The sequence below is a fragment of the Otolemur garnettii genome, unplaced genomic scaffold, assembly GCF_000181295.1.
Source record: "Otolemur garnettii isolate 467f Iridium unplaced genomic scaffold, OtoGar3 scaffold00134, whole genome shotgun sequence".
NCBI lineage: Eukaryota > Metazoa > Chordata > Mammalia > Primates > Galagidae > Otolemur > Otolemur garnettii.
The window spans coordinates 2,631,906-2,646,978 of NW_003852529.1; the positions used below are offsets into that span (position 1 = coordinate 2,631,906).

Below are 15,073 nucleotides of genomic sequence, written 5' to 3' on the forward strand. Positions count from 1 at the left end.
AAAAAAAAAAAAAGAAGTTAGTTAGTAGTTTCTGATTGATACAGCTTCTAGTGTCATTTTACTGTGTATAATGAGCTTTGGTTTACATAGGGTTTTTTCTTTTTTGGCTGGGGCTGGGTTCAAACCCACCACCTCAGGCATATGGGGCCAGTGCCCTACTCCTCTAAGCCACAGGTGCTGCCCTTTTTTTTTTTTGCAGTTTTTGGCCAGGGCTGGGTTTGAACTTACCACCTCAGGCATATGGGGCTGTTGCCCCACCCCTTTGAGCCACAGGTGCCGCCCTTTTTTTTTTTGAGACAGAGTCTTGCTTTGTCACCTAGGTAGAGTGCTGTGGTATCAACCTAGCTAACTGCAACCACAAACTCTTGAGTATAAATGATTCTCCTACCTCAATCTCCTGAGTAGTTGGGCCTACAGGTACCCACTACTACACCTGTCTAATTTTTCTACTTTTAGTAGAGACAGAGTCTGGCTCTTGCTCAGGCTGATCTTAAACTCCTGAGCTCTAGCAATCCTTCTGACTTGGTCTCCCAGAGTGCTATGATTACAGGTATGAACCACTGCACCTGGCCTACACAGGGATTTAAAGTGCCAGAGCCACCCCAGTCTAATAGCCTCCCAATTAGAATTTTGAAATAATCCTTCATGCTACATCTGCTGTCTTACCAGTTCATTAGACACCTCTCTACATGGTGACAGACCACCTATGAACAGGCTTTACTGACTCTCCCCTCCATCACCTTTTAAAATACCACTGCTCTATCACCTTCCCTGATGGGTGAGAGCCCCACTCCATTCCATGTGATTCCCTTGCTGCTGTAGAAATGGTCCCAAAGTTATGTGAGCACCTCTTAGATACTCCTCAAACAACTCTGACATTTCCTGACAGCTCCTATAAGCGAAATTTCCAGGGAAATATAATAACTAGTTATGCCACATTTTCCCAATATGAAACACTGGAGGCACAATCTCTGTGCCCTATAGTCAGTCCCAGCTACTGAACTCATAGCTCTTACTACAGCTTGTACACTGGCAAGTGGAAAAATTGCAATTACTTACACTAACCAGATAAGCTTTTGGAGTCTGCCATGCTGTTGGCATAATCGGAAAAGCTCATGGATTCTTAACTTCTGCTGCTACTCCTATTGCCAATGGGCATTTAATTGCTGCCCTATTACAGGCTGCTGTGGTCTGAATGTGTCCCCCAAAATTCATGCTTTGGAAACTTAATCCCCAATGCAACAATATTGGGGAGCATGGCCTAGTGGGAGATGTTTAGGTCGTGAGGACTGCACCTCATGAATGGATTAATGCCACTATACAAAGGGCTTGCAGAGTGGGTTCACTTGCTTTTGCTTTTTTGTCAGGTGGGAACAGCAGGTTGCTCTCTGGAGGACACAGCAACAAGATGCTATCTTGAAACAAATGACTGAACCTGCTGGCATCTTGATCTTGAACTTTTCAGCTTCTAGAACTTTAAGAAATAAATTTCTGGTCTAAACTGGTGTAAATTACTCAATCTCAGGTATTCTGTTATTGTCACAAAATGGACTAAGACACAGGCTATTCACCTCTTTGGAAAAATTATTGTTCCTTGTTCAGCGTATACTAAAACGACTGACATTACAGCCCTAGGGAGTAATAGTGCTGATATGGCTGCTTGCGGCCAAAAGGACTCTTGTTTTTCTCCCTAATTTATAAACTTGTCTTTATCTTTGACTGATAGCATTGATTGCGCCATAATCTGAAAAAAGACAAATGGATACAAAAGGATGCCAATTATTAGACAGCTTATACTATATTGGCCAAATTAAACTTCCTGTGGCCCTTTTCCTTTGGCCTTTTGGTTTATCCTTATCTGTCATCAGATGGGACATGTGTGCAGATATGGTTAAGGATGGTTAAGGAACTGAAACATAATTGGTTCTTCCCTGACATCCACAAAATTTATCTCCCAGCATACTACTTAAAATCCCACCATTCTGAGTTCTTTCAGTGTTGAGATCCCTTTTGCCAGGAGCTGGAACTTTAGTAAAAGAAGAGTTCAAGATTACTATGCGAACACTGGAAGCCCTCCAATTCTAAGTTAATAATTTAGTCTTTGTTATACTCCAAAATCATCATGCCCTGGACACAGACAGCCCAGCATGGAGGTGCTCCCAAGACCATCCATGAAGAACATAGTGTAAATTTGCACCTTTTAAAGCACAAGGTGAACACTCTCCATCAGATAAAATAAATGAGGCTCAGACTTTTTATTTGATCTATTTCCAGGGATAGGAGATTGGTCTATCAAAATATAGGGAAGTGAATTTAATTCTGTTCTTTTATTTATTCACTCTCATTCTAATCTATTTTCTTCTCTCCTTTTGCAGAGCTCTTGCTGCTCAGTTACTAAAACAATTCTTCTTTCCACAGCCACTAATTCAGTTTTTAGTATGTGAAATTTCTAGGGAAGTTTCAGATGGAGGGACTTGCCACCTGCCCCAAGGTGTGCCACTATTTTTTTTTTTTTTTTTTTTTTGGTATGCCACTCTTGACATACTATCTTGAGTGAAAGACACTTGAAAAACTGCAAGGTTACTCTCACCTTCCTTTTTTTTTTTTTGAGACAGAGCCTCAAGCTGTCCCCTTGGGTAGAGTGCTGTGGCATCACAGCTCACAGCAACCTCCAACTCCTGGGCTCAGCCTCCCAAGTAGCTGGGACCACAGGCGCCCACCACAACGCCAGGCTATTTTTTGGTTGCAGCCATCATTGTTGTTTGGCAGGGTCCGGGCTGGGGATTCAAACCCGCCACCTTAGGTGTATGTGGCTGGCGCCTTAGCCACTTGAGCCACAGGTGCTGAGCCTCTCACCTTCCTTCTTAAGAGCAAGAGATGAGAATTCCCATGTGAAAGATTCCCTCCATGTACCAAAAGAAAAGTATCATTCTTATCAAGGATGAGAAATACAAACAAACCTACTAAACTAACCTAGTCCCTTCTCTACCCAATTCCCTACCCTACCCCAAGGCTCTTGGCCTTGTAACATTTTCACATTTTACCACTTTGTCCAATTCAGTACATTAGGGTTCAGCTGTGTCTTGATTTCCTTATGCAGGTTCTCATGCCATGCACAATTTGTATTAAATACATTTGAATGCTTTGCTCCTGCTAATCTCTCTTAAGTTAATTCTAAGCCCCAGCAATAAAAAAAAAAAAACCTAAAAGGACAGAGGTAAAATTTTGCTTCCCCTGCAAAACCTTATTAGTTTTGCTTTTTGGGAGAACCCTAATAAACTAGTGTCACTTGTGTGTCTAGTATGGAAGTTAACAGGAAGCTAGGATAGTCCCCACCTGAATAGAAGGGTGACCCTCTTGTTGACCCAGTGCAGAATGCTCAGAGCTATTCAGCTAATATGCCAAAGTCCCAGGACAGGGAACTCCTCTCAGACCCACCTGAGCCCAGAATCCCTCTCCTTCCACTCTCTGGAGCGAGTCATTGTGGCACAAGTTGCTGGGACTAGCATGTGTTTATATGTGAGACTTTTCTCCCTCTCTACACTGTGGGGTCCCTCAGGACAGTGACCAAAGTTATTTCTCTTCCTGTTTCTGACGTTTGGTAAATACAGATGGGGTTGAGGGTTCCAGGAAGACTCTTTGATTGTGTTTTAGGACCTAAGTTTCCTAGCCCTGTGCCCTGCCTCACTTCCAAGCCTGACAGGTGAGAGTCCCAGAACCCCTTCCCAGGAAACACAGTGCTCCTAGCATAGCTGCTCCCTTAGATGTTTTATTAGTCTTGTGGAAAGGGAGGCAACAAGCCCTTATTGTTTCCCGTTGCCGTTGATGGGGCGGTTCACGTGCTCAGGGGAGGCCAGGAAGGCCTTGAGCTTGGGCCGGGCAATAAGGCGTGCCACATAGGCTGAGAGCAGGGGAAATGCATCCAGGCAGCTGGGGGCCAGGACCTGGTGGATCAGCAACAGGTCCAGCAGGTTGTAGTCAGCGAAGGAGATCTGCAGGGGAGATGGCTGGGACTCAGCTCCCATGGGAGCTGGCTGGGGGCTGTCATGCCAACCCTTAGGTCTGCCCCTCTTTGCTGAATGAATAGCTCACATTGGGTGAGGGCAGGGCAGGACAGGGCCAGATGCTCACCTGGTTGCCTATAATGAAGGCCTGGCCTCCCTGGTTCTGGGACAGCAGGGTCTCAAAAGGCTTCAGCTGTCCAGGCAGTGCCTTCACATACTCATCCTTGCCTGCCTCCTGCCAGAGAGACACACGGTGCATCATCCTTCTACCCGCAGCCCCCAGCCCCTGCTCTACCCATGAGGAACCCCTGTTCTGTCCAGCCAATGATGAATGGCACTACTCACTGAGCCAGAAACCACAGCCTCAGATGCCCCTCTGTTCACCCCACACATCAAGCTAAGCCCAAATCCTGTCCGTTCAGCTGCCAGTTCTTGTCTACTCTATTCTGACTTTCTGTCTCTGCCAGGATCTCCTCCCAGGTTATTGCCAAAGTCTCAGAGCTGGCTCCTCCAGAGTGTCTCTGTCCTCCTATTTGGACAGAGCCCTGCTTAGACTCCATGTCCCACTGCCCTCAGGAGAGTCCCAACCAGTGGGTTCAAGGCCTTCAGGCTCTGGGCTAGCTGTCTGCCCATCTCCATCTCCACCCACAGCCACACACTCTGCCTCTGCTAAACTGGTCCCAGGTCCTCAAATGTGCTCTGTGTCTGCATATACTTTGCTCATCTGAAAGTGCTGGCACCTCCTTCCAGAAACTGGCTACAGATCCTTCTGCTCCCATGGCTGCTCCAGGAAGCCCCCAACTCCAGGTGATAAGAAAACACCTCTCCCTCGGGGTCTCTGTCCTTGTACTCTCCCACCATAGCCCCTGGCCAGTGAGGGTGAGGGCTGTGTCTTGTCCATAATGGCCCCTGACCCCCGGCTCCCTGACAAGGGAGGGGTCAGCAGGAGCCATGTGCAGGGTTGAGGAGGCCATGAGAAGCCCCTTTCTGCCTTCAGCCCCTGTGCCCATGCTGGCTGCCCTCACTCACGTAGTCGGTGTAGATAAGTCTGGCATATTTGCAGCGCAGGTCCTCCACGCCGTCGTTCACCATGTCCATCAGAGCTGCCTCCCTCTGGTCCTTCCCATATAGCCCTGGAGTCAGGGGGAGCAGACAGCATGACTGGGCGCCTGATCCACACAGGACCTGACCGCCTTCTCCTCACCCCCACTGCAGGCCACGTGGCTGTCTGTGGGCCACAGCCTGGGAGGAGGGTTGAGCCTGTCACACAGTAGGTGCTCAGGGTTCCGTGAGAGGAGCAGACCGATCTGGGTTGGCCTGGGGCCGGCTGTGGGAGCCCGAGGGTCTTTTCCCCACTCCAGAGGGCCACAAGGCAGCCTGACTTAAACGGGAGGGGCTCTGAGGGGAAATGCCCCACCTTTGTACTGGCCGCCAGGCCTCAGGACTCACCGAGGGAGCGCCCCAGGTGACGCAGCATGGCGTTGGACTGGTACAGGGTCAGATCTCCATCCTGGAACTTCGGGAGCTGCCCATACAGCTGGGGGGAGGCAGGGCGCCATGAGGGGCGGAGCTTGGCTGCCCCCACCCCGTCCCGCCCCCTGCCCCGCAGAGTCACTCACACAGGAGGCCTTGAGGGAGCCCTGCTGCCAAGTCTCCCCGGTCACCACCTCCTCCTTCCAGCTCTGGCCCTGGTCTGCCAGCAGCATGCGCAGGGCCTCACAGCGCCCTGGAGGTGGAGGACAGGGCAGGGGCGTGGGGACGCAGGGAGAGACTCAGTCTCACAGCAACATGGGGAGGGGTAAGGAGTGCAGGCCAGGCACATGGGAACAGAGACTCCACACTGGGGAGGAGACACGGGGAAGGAGACCCGGGCTTGACGCCACATGACGGAGCGCTGGGGGGCTGGGGTCTCCAGTGGGTGGATGAGAGGCCTTGGGCTGCAGCCTTGGACACCTGCCTCCCCTTCCTCCTTGGCCCAGGCTCCTACCTCGGACTGGGAAGTAGACGATGGTGTAGGGCGGCACTGCAGAGGACAGAGAGAGGCTTGTTAGCACCTGGGAAAGGGTGTAGCCGCGGAGGGTGGGACGCCCGCCCTCTCCGCGGTGTCCCCCCTCGCATCTCAGCGCTCCGGACGCTCCCGGCCCCCTGAGCTCCTCTAGCTCGGAGCTGCGGACGTCCAGGGGCCTCCGGGATCCCCGGTCTAGCTCTGGGAATGGGGGACGCGGGCCTGTGGGGACTCACTGGTGCCGCGCGGCGGCGGCGACGCTGGGGCGCAGGCCTAGCAGCCGGAGCCTTATAGGGGCGGGTGGTCCCGCCCCGCTCCGCCCCCCACGCTGAGTCACGTCGCCGGCGCGGCCGCCCGAGGGCAGCTGGGCTAGGGACTCACCGCCGGGACCGCTCCGGGCGCGCAGCTGGGGCTGGGAAGTGGACAGCGACCGGCCGGTGGACGGGGGCGCGGGCACCGGAGCCGCTGCGGCCGGGGAAGAACTCCGCGCCGCGCCGCGTTTAGGAGCCCGGACACCTGCATCGGGGAAAGGGCAGCCACTCAGGACCGTAGACGGATGTTGGCAAAGACGGAGGGCCCTTGGGAGGGTGGGTGGAAGAGTCGGCGGTGGGGACAGAGTCCGGCTGGGCTGGGGGCGGACTGCTGCTCCCTCCCCGGCGCTGGGTCCCTCGTCCCGGGCCAGGGGAGCTCAGAGGAAGCTGCTCTCCGCGTTTTTTCCTCAAGTGCCACTGACGTCCCAGAGTGGTACTCAGGCCACTGAGTCCTCAATGCAGGGTATTCAGTGAGCTACAGAAAGTGAAGAAAACAGGCCTCGTGCGGTGAGGTCATGTGAGCTCTTTTCCGTCACCATGGGAAGATTTAGGGTTTGCCTTTTCTAAATCGTAAATCGCAAAGCCTGGGAATAAGGTCCTCAATGCTCAAAAGACCTGGGAGTGACAGTGAACGAGCGGGATTCTCATCCAGTAACGCACACGTGCACAACTTTAAGAAGAGAAGCCCAAGTTTGTAACCTGGCGTTACGGGAGCACCTGGGGAGGGAGGGGAGGGGAGGGGCCGGCTGAGTCCACGTCCTCCTGTTTTGGCGGGAACCTTTTAGGTCATCACCGGAAGATGAAAAGCTGCTTATGGTTTTTGGCGAAGGCCTGAGCGGAACTCGTGACCCACCAGCTTGGGGTCGGTGTGTCTGTCACCTCGCATGCTGGCGTCTGCGCTTCGCTGTCCCATGTGCTCCTGGCAGTTGGTAGCTGCAGAACAGATTGGGAAACGCCTGTTACCGTTAAGTTTTGGAAGTTACAGGACGTGGCTTGGTCTGCCACGACATTTGGTCTGTCCTGCATTATCTTTGCGGTGCGACAGCCGCGTCAGGGCAGCAGCTGAGTTTCCCTTCAGCAGAGCTGGCTGAGTGGGCTGAGGCTGCCAGGGGAGGCAGCCCTCTGCGGTCGGGGACTGGGGAGCTGGCCTGGGTGGGGCCCTGGGCACATTCTCCTAACACATCGCTCTGGAAGCTTCCAGACTCTGTGGCTGTGTGAGGCAGGAGACCTCAAGAAAGATTGAGGGGGTCCCCCCTCCCTAAGTTGGAGACTCAGGAGGAGAGGCACCGTTTTTGGGGGGGGGTGGGGGCTCTGTGTTCTCTCTTGGGCCTGGTGAGTACAGAGCCCGTCGGACTCCCTGGGAAGCAGACGGAAGCAGACAAGAGCTCAGCTGAGCAATGGGGTAGAGTTCCGAAAAGGGGATTCCTTCCCAAGGATTGATACCCTTCTCCTTTCTTCCTCTTTGACCCCCCACCCTACCCCACCCTGTTCTTCAGGGGCAGAAGTTTGAGAAACACCATCAGTAGATAACTTTAAGTGCGGACCACGACACTGGCCCCTGGCAGTGCCCTTGAAGCCGGAGAAGGAGAAGAGTTGGGAGGAGGTGGGTGGGACACCAGTCTGGGGACTCAGAAACGCCCCAAAAGACTGGCACAGGGACTGTTCCCCATCTCTGCAACAGCTGGGGGACAGGCATAGAATGTAGGGGTAGTGCCCTCTGGGTCTGGGTCTGCCAGAGGTGGTACAAGCAGGGACAGGTGCTGTTTGGGGACAGATAGGTGAAGTTCTCACTCAAATCACCATCCAGCTGTGCTCGGGCCAGAGAACAACCTTCAGGAGTCCAGGGTTAAGGATCTCTGTCCCCATCCCTCCCATGACCTCTCATCAACCTTCACCGCAGGTCTTGCCAACACCCTCTAATCCCTTAATACAAACATTTCCCTCTTTTTTTCCTTCCAAAAGAGCTTAATTTGCTGATTTGACCTGTTCTGAAAGCAACCTGAAATTCACCTGCCCCAATCCTCAACACAGGGTATTCAGTGAGCTACAAAAAGTGAGGGAAACAGGCCTAGTGCGGTGAGGTCATGCCTGTGATCCAAGCACTTTGGGAGGCTGAGGCGGGACGATCACTTGAGGTCAGCAGTTCAGGGCTGCATGAGCTATAACTGCACCACTGCACTTCAACCTGGGTGACAGTGCGACTTTGTCTCTAAAAAGAAGGAAAGAAACAGTTGCATTTTTATATCAGGAGCAGTACAAGCAGTTGCCTTTCTGCTACATTCTCTCCTTTCAGCCCTTTCAAAGATACCACCTCATCCCCAAACACACATACTCCACACACTGTCACTAATGCTCAAATACACGTGCACACACACACATGCTGTTGTGCACCCTCACAGCTTACTGGAATCTCAGCAGTTCACACTCTCTCTCCCTTCCCTTTCTCTCTCACCCACTCTCACACACACACACACACATGCACACACACCCACTCACACACAACATGTACACATACATGTACACGCACACACACATGCAAGCATGTATACACACGCACAGAGGGGCTTCCTTTGGCTGTGGCTACTTGTCTTTCCTGTGTAGGCTGGGGCCTAGGTCTGGGCTATTAAGGGAGAGGGAGCTGTCCATGGCTGCTGTCCTCCCTGCCCCCATTGCCCAACCTGGGTCTCCATCCCTTTCTCACTTCTCTCACTGTGGCCAGGTCAGATTGGCCTAACTCAGCCTCCTTGTTTCACTGGGGTGTGCAGAGCACTCCCCACCTCCCGCCACCCTGAGAACTACAGATGTTTCCCTGGTTCAGGCAGACTCATCTGGTCCCTCTCTCTTCCCACAGCAGGGTCACAGGGTGGTCCTGGGCCATTCTTCCTGCATGTGCTGGCCTGCAGGGATGTTGGGGTAGGGCACACTAGCACACTCCTAGGTGCCTAATCCATTGTTGTCTCTGGAATGGGCAGGGTCCCCCCCTTACTCGTGTACTCCCTTTCTCTTCACCCTCCCCACTCACTTCCTGCAGGTGGGGTGTGTGCTGAGTGTTCACCCTGGAACTGCTGCATCCCAGGTATGCAAACAGAACACTTGGGTTGCAGAGCCAGCTGGCCTCCCTCCTCTCTGCCAGCTGCACGAGGGCTGCTGTCCTGCTTTCTCTAGCCCCACATCCCTCCCACTGACAAGGATTTTCATCATCTCTTCAAGTGCTCATTCGATTTTGTTTCTTGCTTCTGGAAATTGTCTGTTACCCTTGGACTGTTTTCTTTGGCTTTGCTGTATATTTTATGTTGATTTGGAGAGGATCTTTATTTATTCTAGGTGTTAATTTCTTATTGGCTTTAATGTTACAAACACCTTTAGTCTGTTACATTCTCTTAACTTGGCTCAAAGTATATTTCAATAAACAAAACTCCTTATTTTATTTTTGGTGTAATCACATTCATCAAGGTTTTTTCTTTTTTGTAGGAGAGGGTTGTTGCTTATGTTTTATGTCTTTGAAATTTCATTTAAAAGTCTTTTGTGGGCAGCGCCTGTGGCTCAGTGAGTAGGGCGCCGGCCCCATATACCGAGCATGGCGGGTTCAAACCTGACCCCGGCCAAACTGCAACAAAAAAATAGCCGGGCTTTGGAGGTGGGCACCTGTAGTCCCAGCTACTTGGGAGGCTGAGGCAAGAGAATCGCCTAAATCCAGGAGTTGGAGGTTGCTGTGAGCTGTGATGTTACAGCACTCTACCCAGGGCAATAAAGCGAAACTCTGTCTCTAAAAAAAACAAAAAATAAGTAAAAAATAAAGTCTTTTGTTACTGCATGATGTCTTCTATTAACTTTGCTGTTTTATCTTCACATTTACAACACTAATTCATTTAGAGGCCATTCTTGCGTGTGCTGTTGGGTAGGAATCCAGTTTTATTTTTCTCTAAGTAAAGAGCTATCTTTCCAGAACCATCTGATTTATCACACATTCTGTTCATACATAACTGGGCCCACCTGCTGGTTCTCCATCCTCTTCCCTTCATTGTCTGTCTGTTCTTGGGCCAGTACCACAACTGTTTATTCCTATGGTTTTGTAAATCTGGTAGGGAAAAAACACACCTTCCGGGATTTTTTTTCCCTAAAGTTTTTTTGTTTGTGAATCTTTATTCATTTATAAAAATGTTATAGTAAATTTATCAAATTTCTCAAAATCTACCTGGGATTTTGATTAGGGTTGTATTACATTGAAAGATTTCTTTGGAGAAATGCACAGCTTTATAACACCCCCTACCCTACGTTACATCTTACATTATGGCATATTTCTCTCCTTATGCAGGTCCTCTTCTCTAGTCTTTATTTAAATTTTCTACCAAAATGTCTTACATAAGCCTCTTTTATTTATTTATTTATTTAGGGACGGGGTCTCACTCTGTCACCCAGCACAGTGGTGTCATCACCCGGCTCACTGCAACTTTGAACACCTGAACGTGAGTGAGCCTCCTGCCTCAGCCTCCTGAGTAGTTGTGACTATAGGTACACACCACCATGCCCAGCTTATTCTTGGATATTCTAGGGGCTCTGTATCTTACTGCTGCAAATAATATTTTCTTTTAGTTGGCTGTTGGAGATGTAGAGAGTTATTAAGAAATGCTTTTTATTTTTTTTTTTGAGACATAGTCTCACTTTGTCACCATCACTAGAGTGCCGTGGCATCACAGCTCATAACAACCTCAAACTCTAGGGCTCAAAGCAATTCTCTTGCCTCAGTCTCTCAAGAGTTGGGACTACAGGCACCCACCATAATGCCTGGCTATTTTTTAGAGACAGGATCTCGCTCTTGCTCAGGCTGGTCTTGAACTCCTGAGCTTAGGCGTTCCACCCACCTCGGCCTCCCAGAGTACTAGAATTGTGTGTGAGCCACAGTGCCCAGCTCTCTCTTATTGCTTCTAATGAATGTTTGTCTGTTGATTCCAATGGCCCTTCTAAATTTCATGTCCTCCCCTTGAATCCTTACATCTTTTGTTTGTTCTTTCTTTTTCCAGTATTGCATTAAATAGTAGTGTCTGGTTTTTGATCTCAAAGGGGCCTCAATAGCATGAGGGAAGAATAGGGATTCTTATAGTCCTCCCTCACCTTCCCCCTGCTCCAGCTGGTGGCTCCCCTGGTCAGGGTGTCTGGGCTGGTGGTTGAGGGCCATCATGTATAATGTTCACTGTAGACTTTTGGCATGGAAGCTGCATCAAGTTCCAGAAGCTTCCTTCTGCTAGTTCTCTAAGCCTTTATATCATAAATTGGTAACAAATTTTTTTTTTTTGAGACAGAGCCTCAAGCTATCCCCCTGGGTAGAGTGCTGTGGCATCACAGCTCACAGCAACCTCCAACTCCTGGGCTCAAGCAAGTCTCCTGCCCCAGCCTCCCAAGTAGCTGGGACCACAGGTGCCCGCCATAATGCTCGGCTATTTTTTTTTTGGTTTCAGCCATCACTGTTTAGCAGCCCGGGCTGGATTCAAACCCACCACCTTAGGTGTATGTGGCTGGCGCCTTAGCCACTTGAGCCACAGGCGCTGAGCCAATTGGCAATGAATTTTACCAAATACTTTTTCTATATTATTTGATGTTATCACATGCAGTTTCTCCCTTATTTTTAGTAGTGTGGGGAATTATATTGATCTACTTTCTGAAGAATTTGTGAAATAAGCCCAACTTGATCATGATGTGTTATTTATTTATTTATTTTTTTTGAGACAGAGCCTCAAGCTATCCCCCTGGGTGGAGTGCTGTGGCATCACAGCTCACAGCAACCTCCAACTTCTGGGCTCAAGCAAGTCTCCTGCCCCAGCCTCCCAAGTAGCTGGGACCACAGGCGCCTGCCACAACGCCTGGCTATTTTTTTGGTTGCAGCTGTCATTGTTTTGGCGGGCCCGGGCTGGATTTGAACCCACCACCCCAGGTGCATATGGCTGGCGCCTTAGCCACTTGAGCCACAGGCACCGAGCCATTTTTATTTTTTTTTAATATTTTTTTTTATTTTGAGACAGAGCCTCAAACTGTTGCCCTAGGTAGAATGCTGTGGCATCACAGCTCACAGCAACCTCCAACTCCTGGGCTCAAGTGATTCTCCTGCCTCTGCCTCCCAGGTAACTGGGACTACAGGCACTTGCCACAACACCCAGCTTTTTGTTGCAGCCATCATTGTTTGGTGGGCCTGGGCTGGATTCGAACCTGCCAGCTCAGGTGTATGTGGCTGGTGACTTAGCTGCTTGAGCCACAGGTGCCAAGCCATGATGTGTTATCTTTTATTATTATTTTTTTTACCCCCTACCCTGCCCCCCATGTATTATTTTTAATACAATCTTGTGCATTTCATTTAGGATTTTAACAGCTGTGCTTACAAGTTAAATGAGTGTGTAATTTTCTTGTTTTATCTTTATCTGGCTTAGAAATCAAAATTTGCCAACTTTGCAAAATTTTCTGGGAAACTTTTTCTTTTTTTCTATTATTCGAAATAACTTACAGAAAAAAAAAGTTATTCACATTTGCTCCGTTTCCTTGAGGAGTTGTGTCCACAGATCTGCTCTCTGATGAAGAACCAGCTTTCGGTTTTATTAATCTTAACTATTGTGTGTTGGTCTTTCTTTGCCATTCCCCTCCCATCTTTATTATTTCCGTTATTTCTTACAGTTTGCTCTGTTATTCTTTTCCTGAGTTTGTGATTTCAATAATTTGCTCATTTATTTTTAGCCATTTTTATACTTGTTGATAAATATACCAGGGATGCCAAAAACAGATCTTGTAGAAGTAAAATTGAACATTCCCCCAAATGTGTATAATTGCAGGTAAAATGGATGCACTTGGCGTGTCTAGGTGCCCTTGACCAGTAACAGTACCTTCAATTCAACTTCAAAAAGTAATGCACAGATAACACTTCTTACATTGTGTAGACTTTTTAGGGCACCCTCTGTATTGGATGAATTTTCCTCAAAGTACCATTTAGCCATGTACACCACTTTCGATATGTAGTGTTTTTATATATATATATCATTTACATATATATATCATTTGTTTATATATATATATATATCATTTGTTTGTTTGAGACAGAGTCTCAGACTCTGCTCAGGCTCGTCTCCAACTCATGAGCTCAAGCAATCCACCCAGCTCAGCCTCCCAGAGTGCTAAGATTATATTATTTATTATTTTTAAATTCCTTTCATCATTTTCTCATTAACTCAAATAATACTTAATAATTTAAGTATTCTTAAGTATTTAATTTCTAAGCATATGGAATCTTTAAGCTATCCTGGTTTGAATCATTGCAATTCTTAGATAATTTTTATTAATTTCAACTAGGAATATTCTATCCCTTTTGCCTTTAATTTTGTCTTTAACTTTTATTACATTATGATTACAAAACACAATTAGTCTCACATTTCTCTGTTGTAATTTATTGAGGCTTTATATGTGGCCCAGATCATGGCTTACTTTTGTAACTGTTCAGGGGTACTCCATGTACTTGAAGTCATGCAAAGCTGAGTTGAAGGTGCATATGTCATCTTTGTCTATTCCTTTCATAGGTTTATAACTTTATCATTTGCTATTTTTAGCCTTAAATTATATATTTTTTATATATTTAGATTCTGACCCTGGCTTTCTCTTTGTTCATGTTCACTGTGAGTATCTTTTCCTGTCCTTTTTTTTTTTTTTTTGAGATAGAGTTTCATTTTGTCACCCTCAGTAGAGTGCTATGGCATCACAGCTCACAGCAACCTCAAACTCCTGGGCTCGAGTGTTCCTCTTGTCTCACCTTCTCAATAAATTACAAATTGTTGTTGTTGTTTAGCAGGCCCAGGCTGGTTTAAACCCCCAGCCCGGGTGCATGTGGCCAGCACCCTAACCCCTAAGCTATGGGCGCTGAGCCAAAATGTACCATTTTGGTGTTCAATCTGTGACTTTGCTAGAAGCTGTTGTTATGGCCAGGTGAAATGGCTTATGCCTATCATACTAGCACTCCTAGTCAAGGCAGGAGGATTGCTTGAGGCCAGAGTTTGAGACCAGGGGACAAAAATAACAAGACTCTGTCCCTATAAAAAATTAGCCAGGCTTGGTGGTACATGCCTATAGTCCCAGCTATTCAGGAGGCTGAGGCAGGAGGATTGTTTGAACCTAAAAAGTAGAGGCTACTGTGAGCTATGATCTGACTACTGTACTTCAGCCTGGAGGACAGAGCAAAACCTTGTCTCTAAAAAAGAAAAAAAAAGCCATTGTCACATCAAGATAGAGAACATTTCCTCTGTCCTCCAAAGTTCCCTGTGTGGCCAGCCCCCTCACCCCGAGGGACCCTGGCAACAACCACTCGTCTGCTTTCTTTCCTGACAGTTTTGTCTTTTTCAGATTCATGAAAATGGAATCACGAAGCACGTAGCATTTTGAGTCTCTCTCCTCTCACTTAGAGTAATACTCTTCTGCATATCAGCGGCACTTTGATCTTTGTAGCTGAGTGCTCTTCCCTGGCATGGATGGACCACAGCTTGTTTATCCACTGACCCAGTGAAGGGCAATTAAGAATAAAGCTGCATTAAACATTTGCATACAAGGTGTTACATGAACATAAATATTCATTGACATGAATAAATACTCAAAAGAAAAATTGCTTGATCAAAAAAAAATAAAAGAAAAAAGAAAAATTCCTCAATCATGTGGTAAATATACAATTTGCCTTCTAAGACATTGCCAAACTGTTTTCCAAAGTAGCTGTACCATTTTATGTTCCCATC

At 48.2% G+C, this 15,073-nt stretch overlaps 1 protein-coding gene and 1 long non-coding RNA gene across 2 annotated transcripts in view; one reads left to right on the top strand and one right to left on the bottom strand.

Moving 5' to 3' along the window:
• LOC111727961 overlaps positions 1 to 1,514 on the top strand; it is a 17,220-nt gene extending 15,706 nt beyond the window's left edge. The window contains exon 4 of the long non-coding RNA XR_002775382.1: positions 1,368 to 1,514. This is a non-coding gene — a long non-coding RNA (uncharacterized LOC111727961). The remainder of the gene's footprint in view (positions 1 to 1,367) is intronic.
• A 2,234-nt stretch (positions 1,515 to 3,748) lies between these two features.
• LOC100965976 (glutathione S-transferase P) lies at positions 3,749 to 6,357 on the bottom strand. The gene is made up of 7 exons (XM_012810482.2): positions 6,246 to 6,357; positions 5,992 to 6,027; positions 5,624 to 5,730; positions 5,454 to 5,541; positions 5,034 to 5,137; positions 4,132 to 4,239; positions 3,749 to 3,992 (listed from the first exon to the last, which is right to left on the bottom strand). Coding segments are annotated over exons 1-7 (633 nt in total). The 5' UTR covers positions 6,247 to 6,357; the 3' UTR covers positions 3,749 to 3,803.
• Positions 6,358 to 15,073: the final 8,716 nt, after the last annotated feature.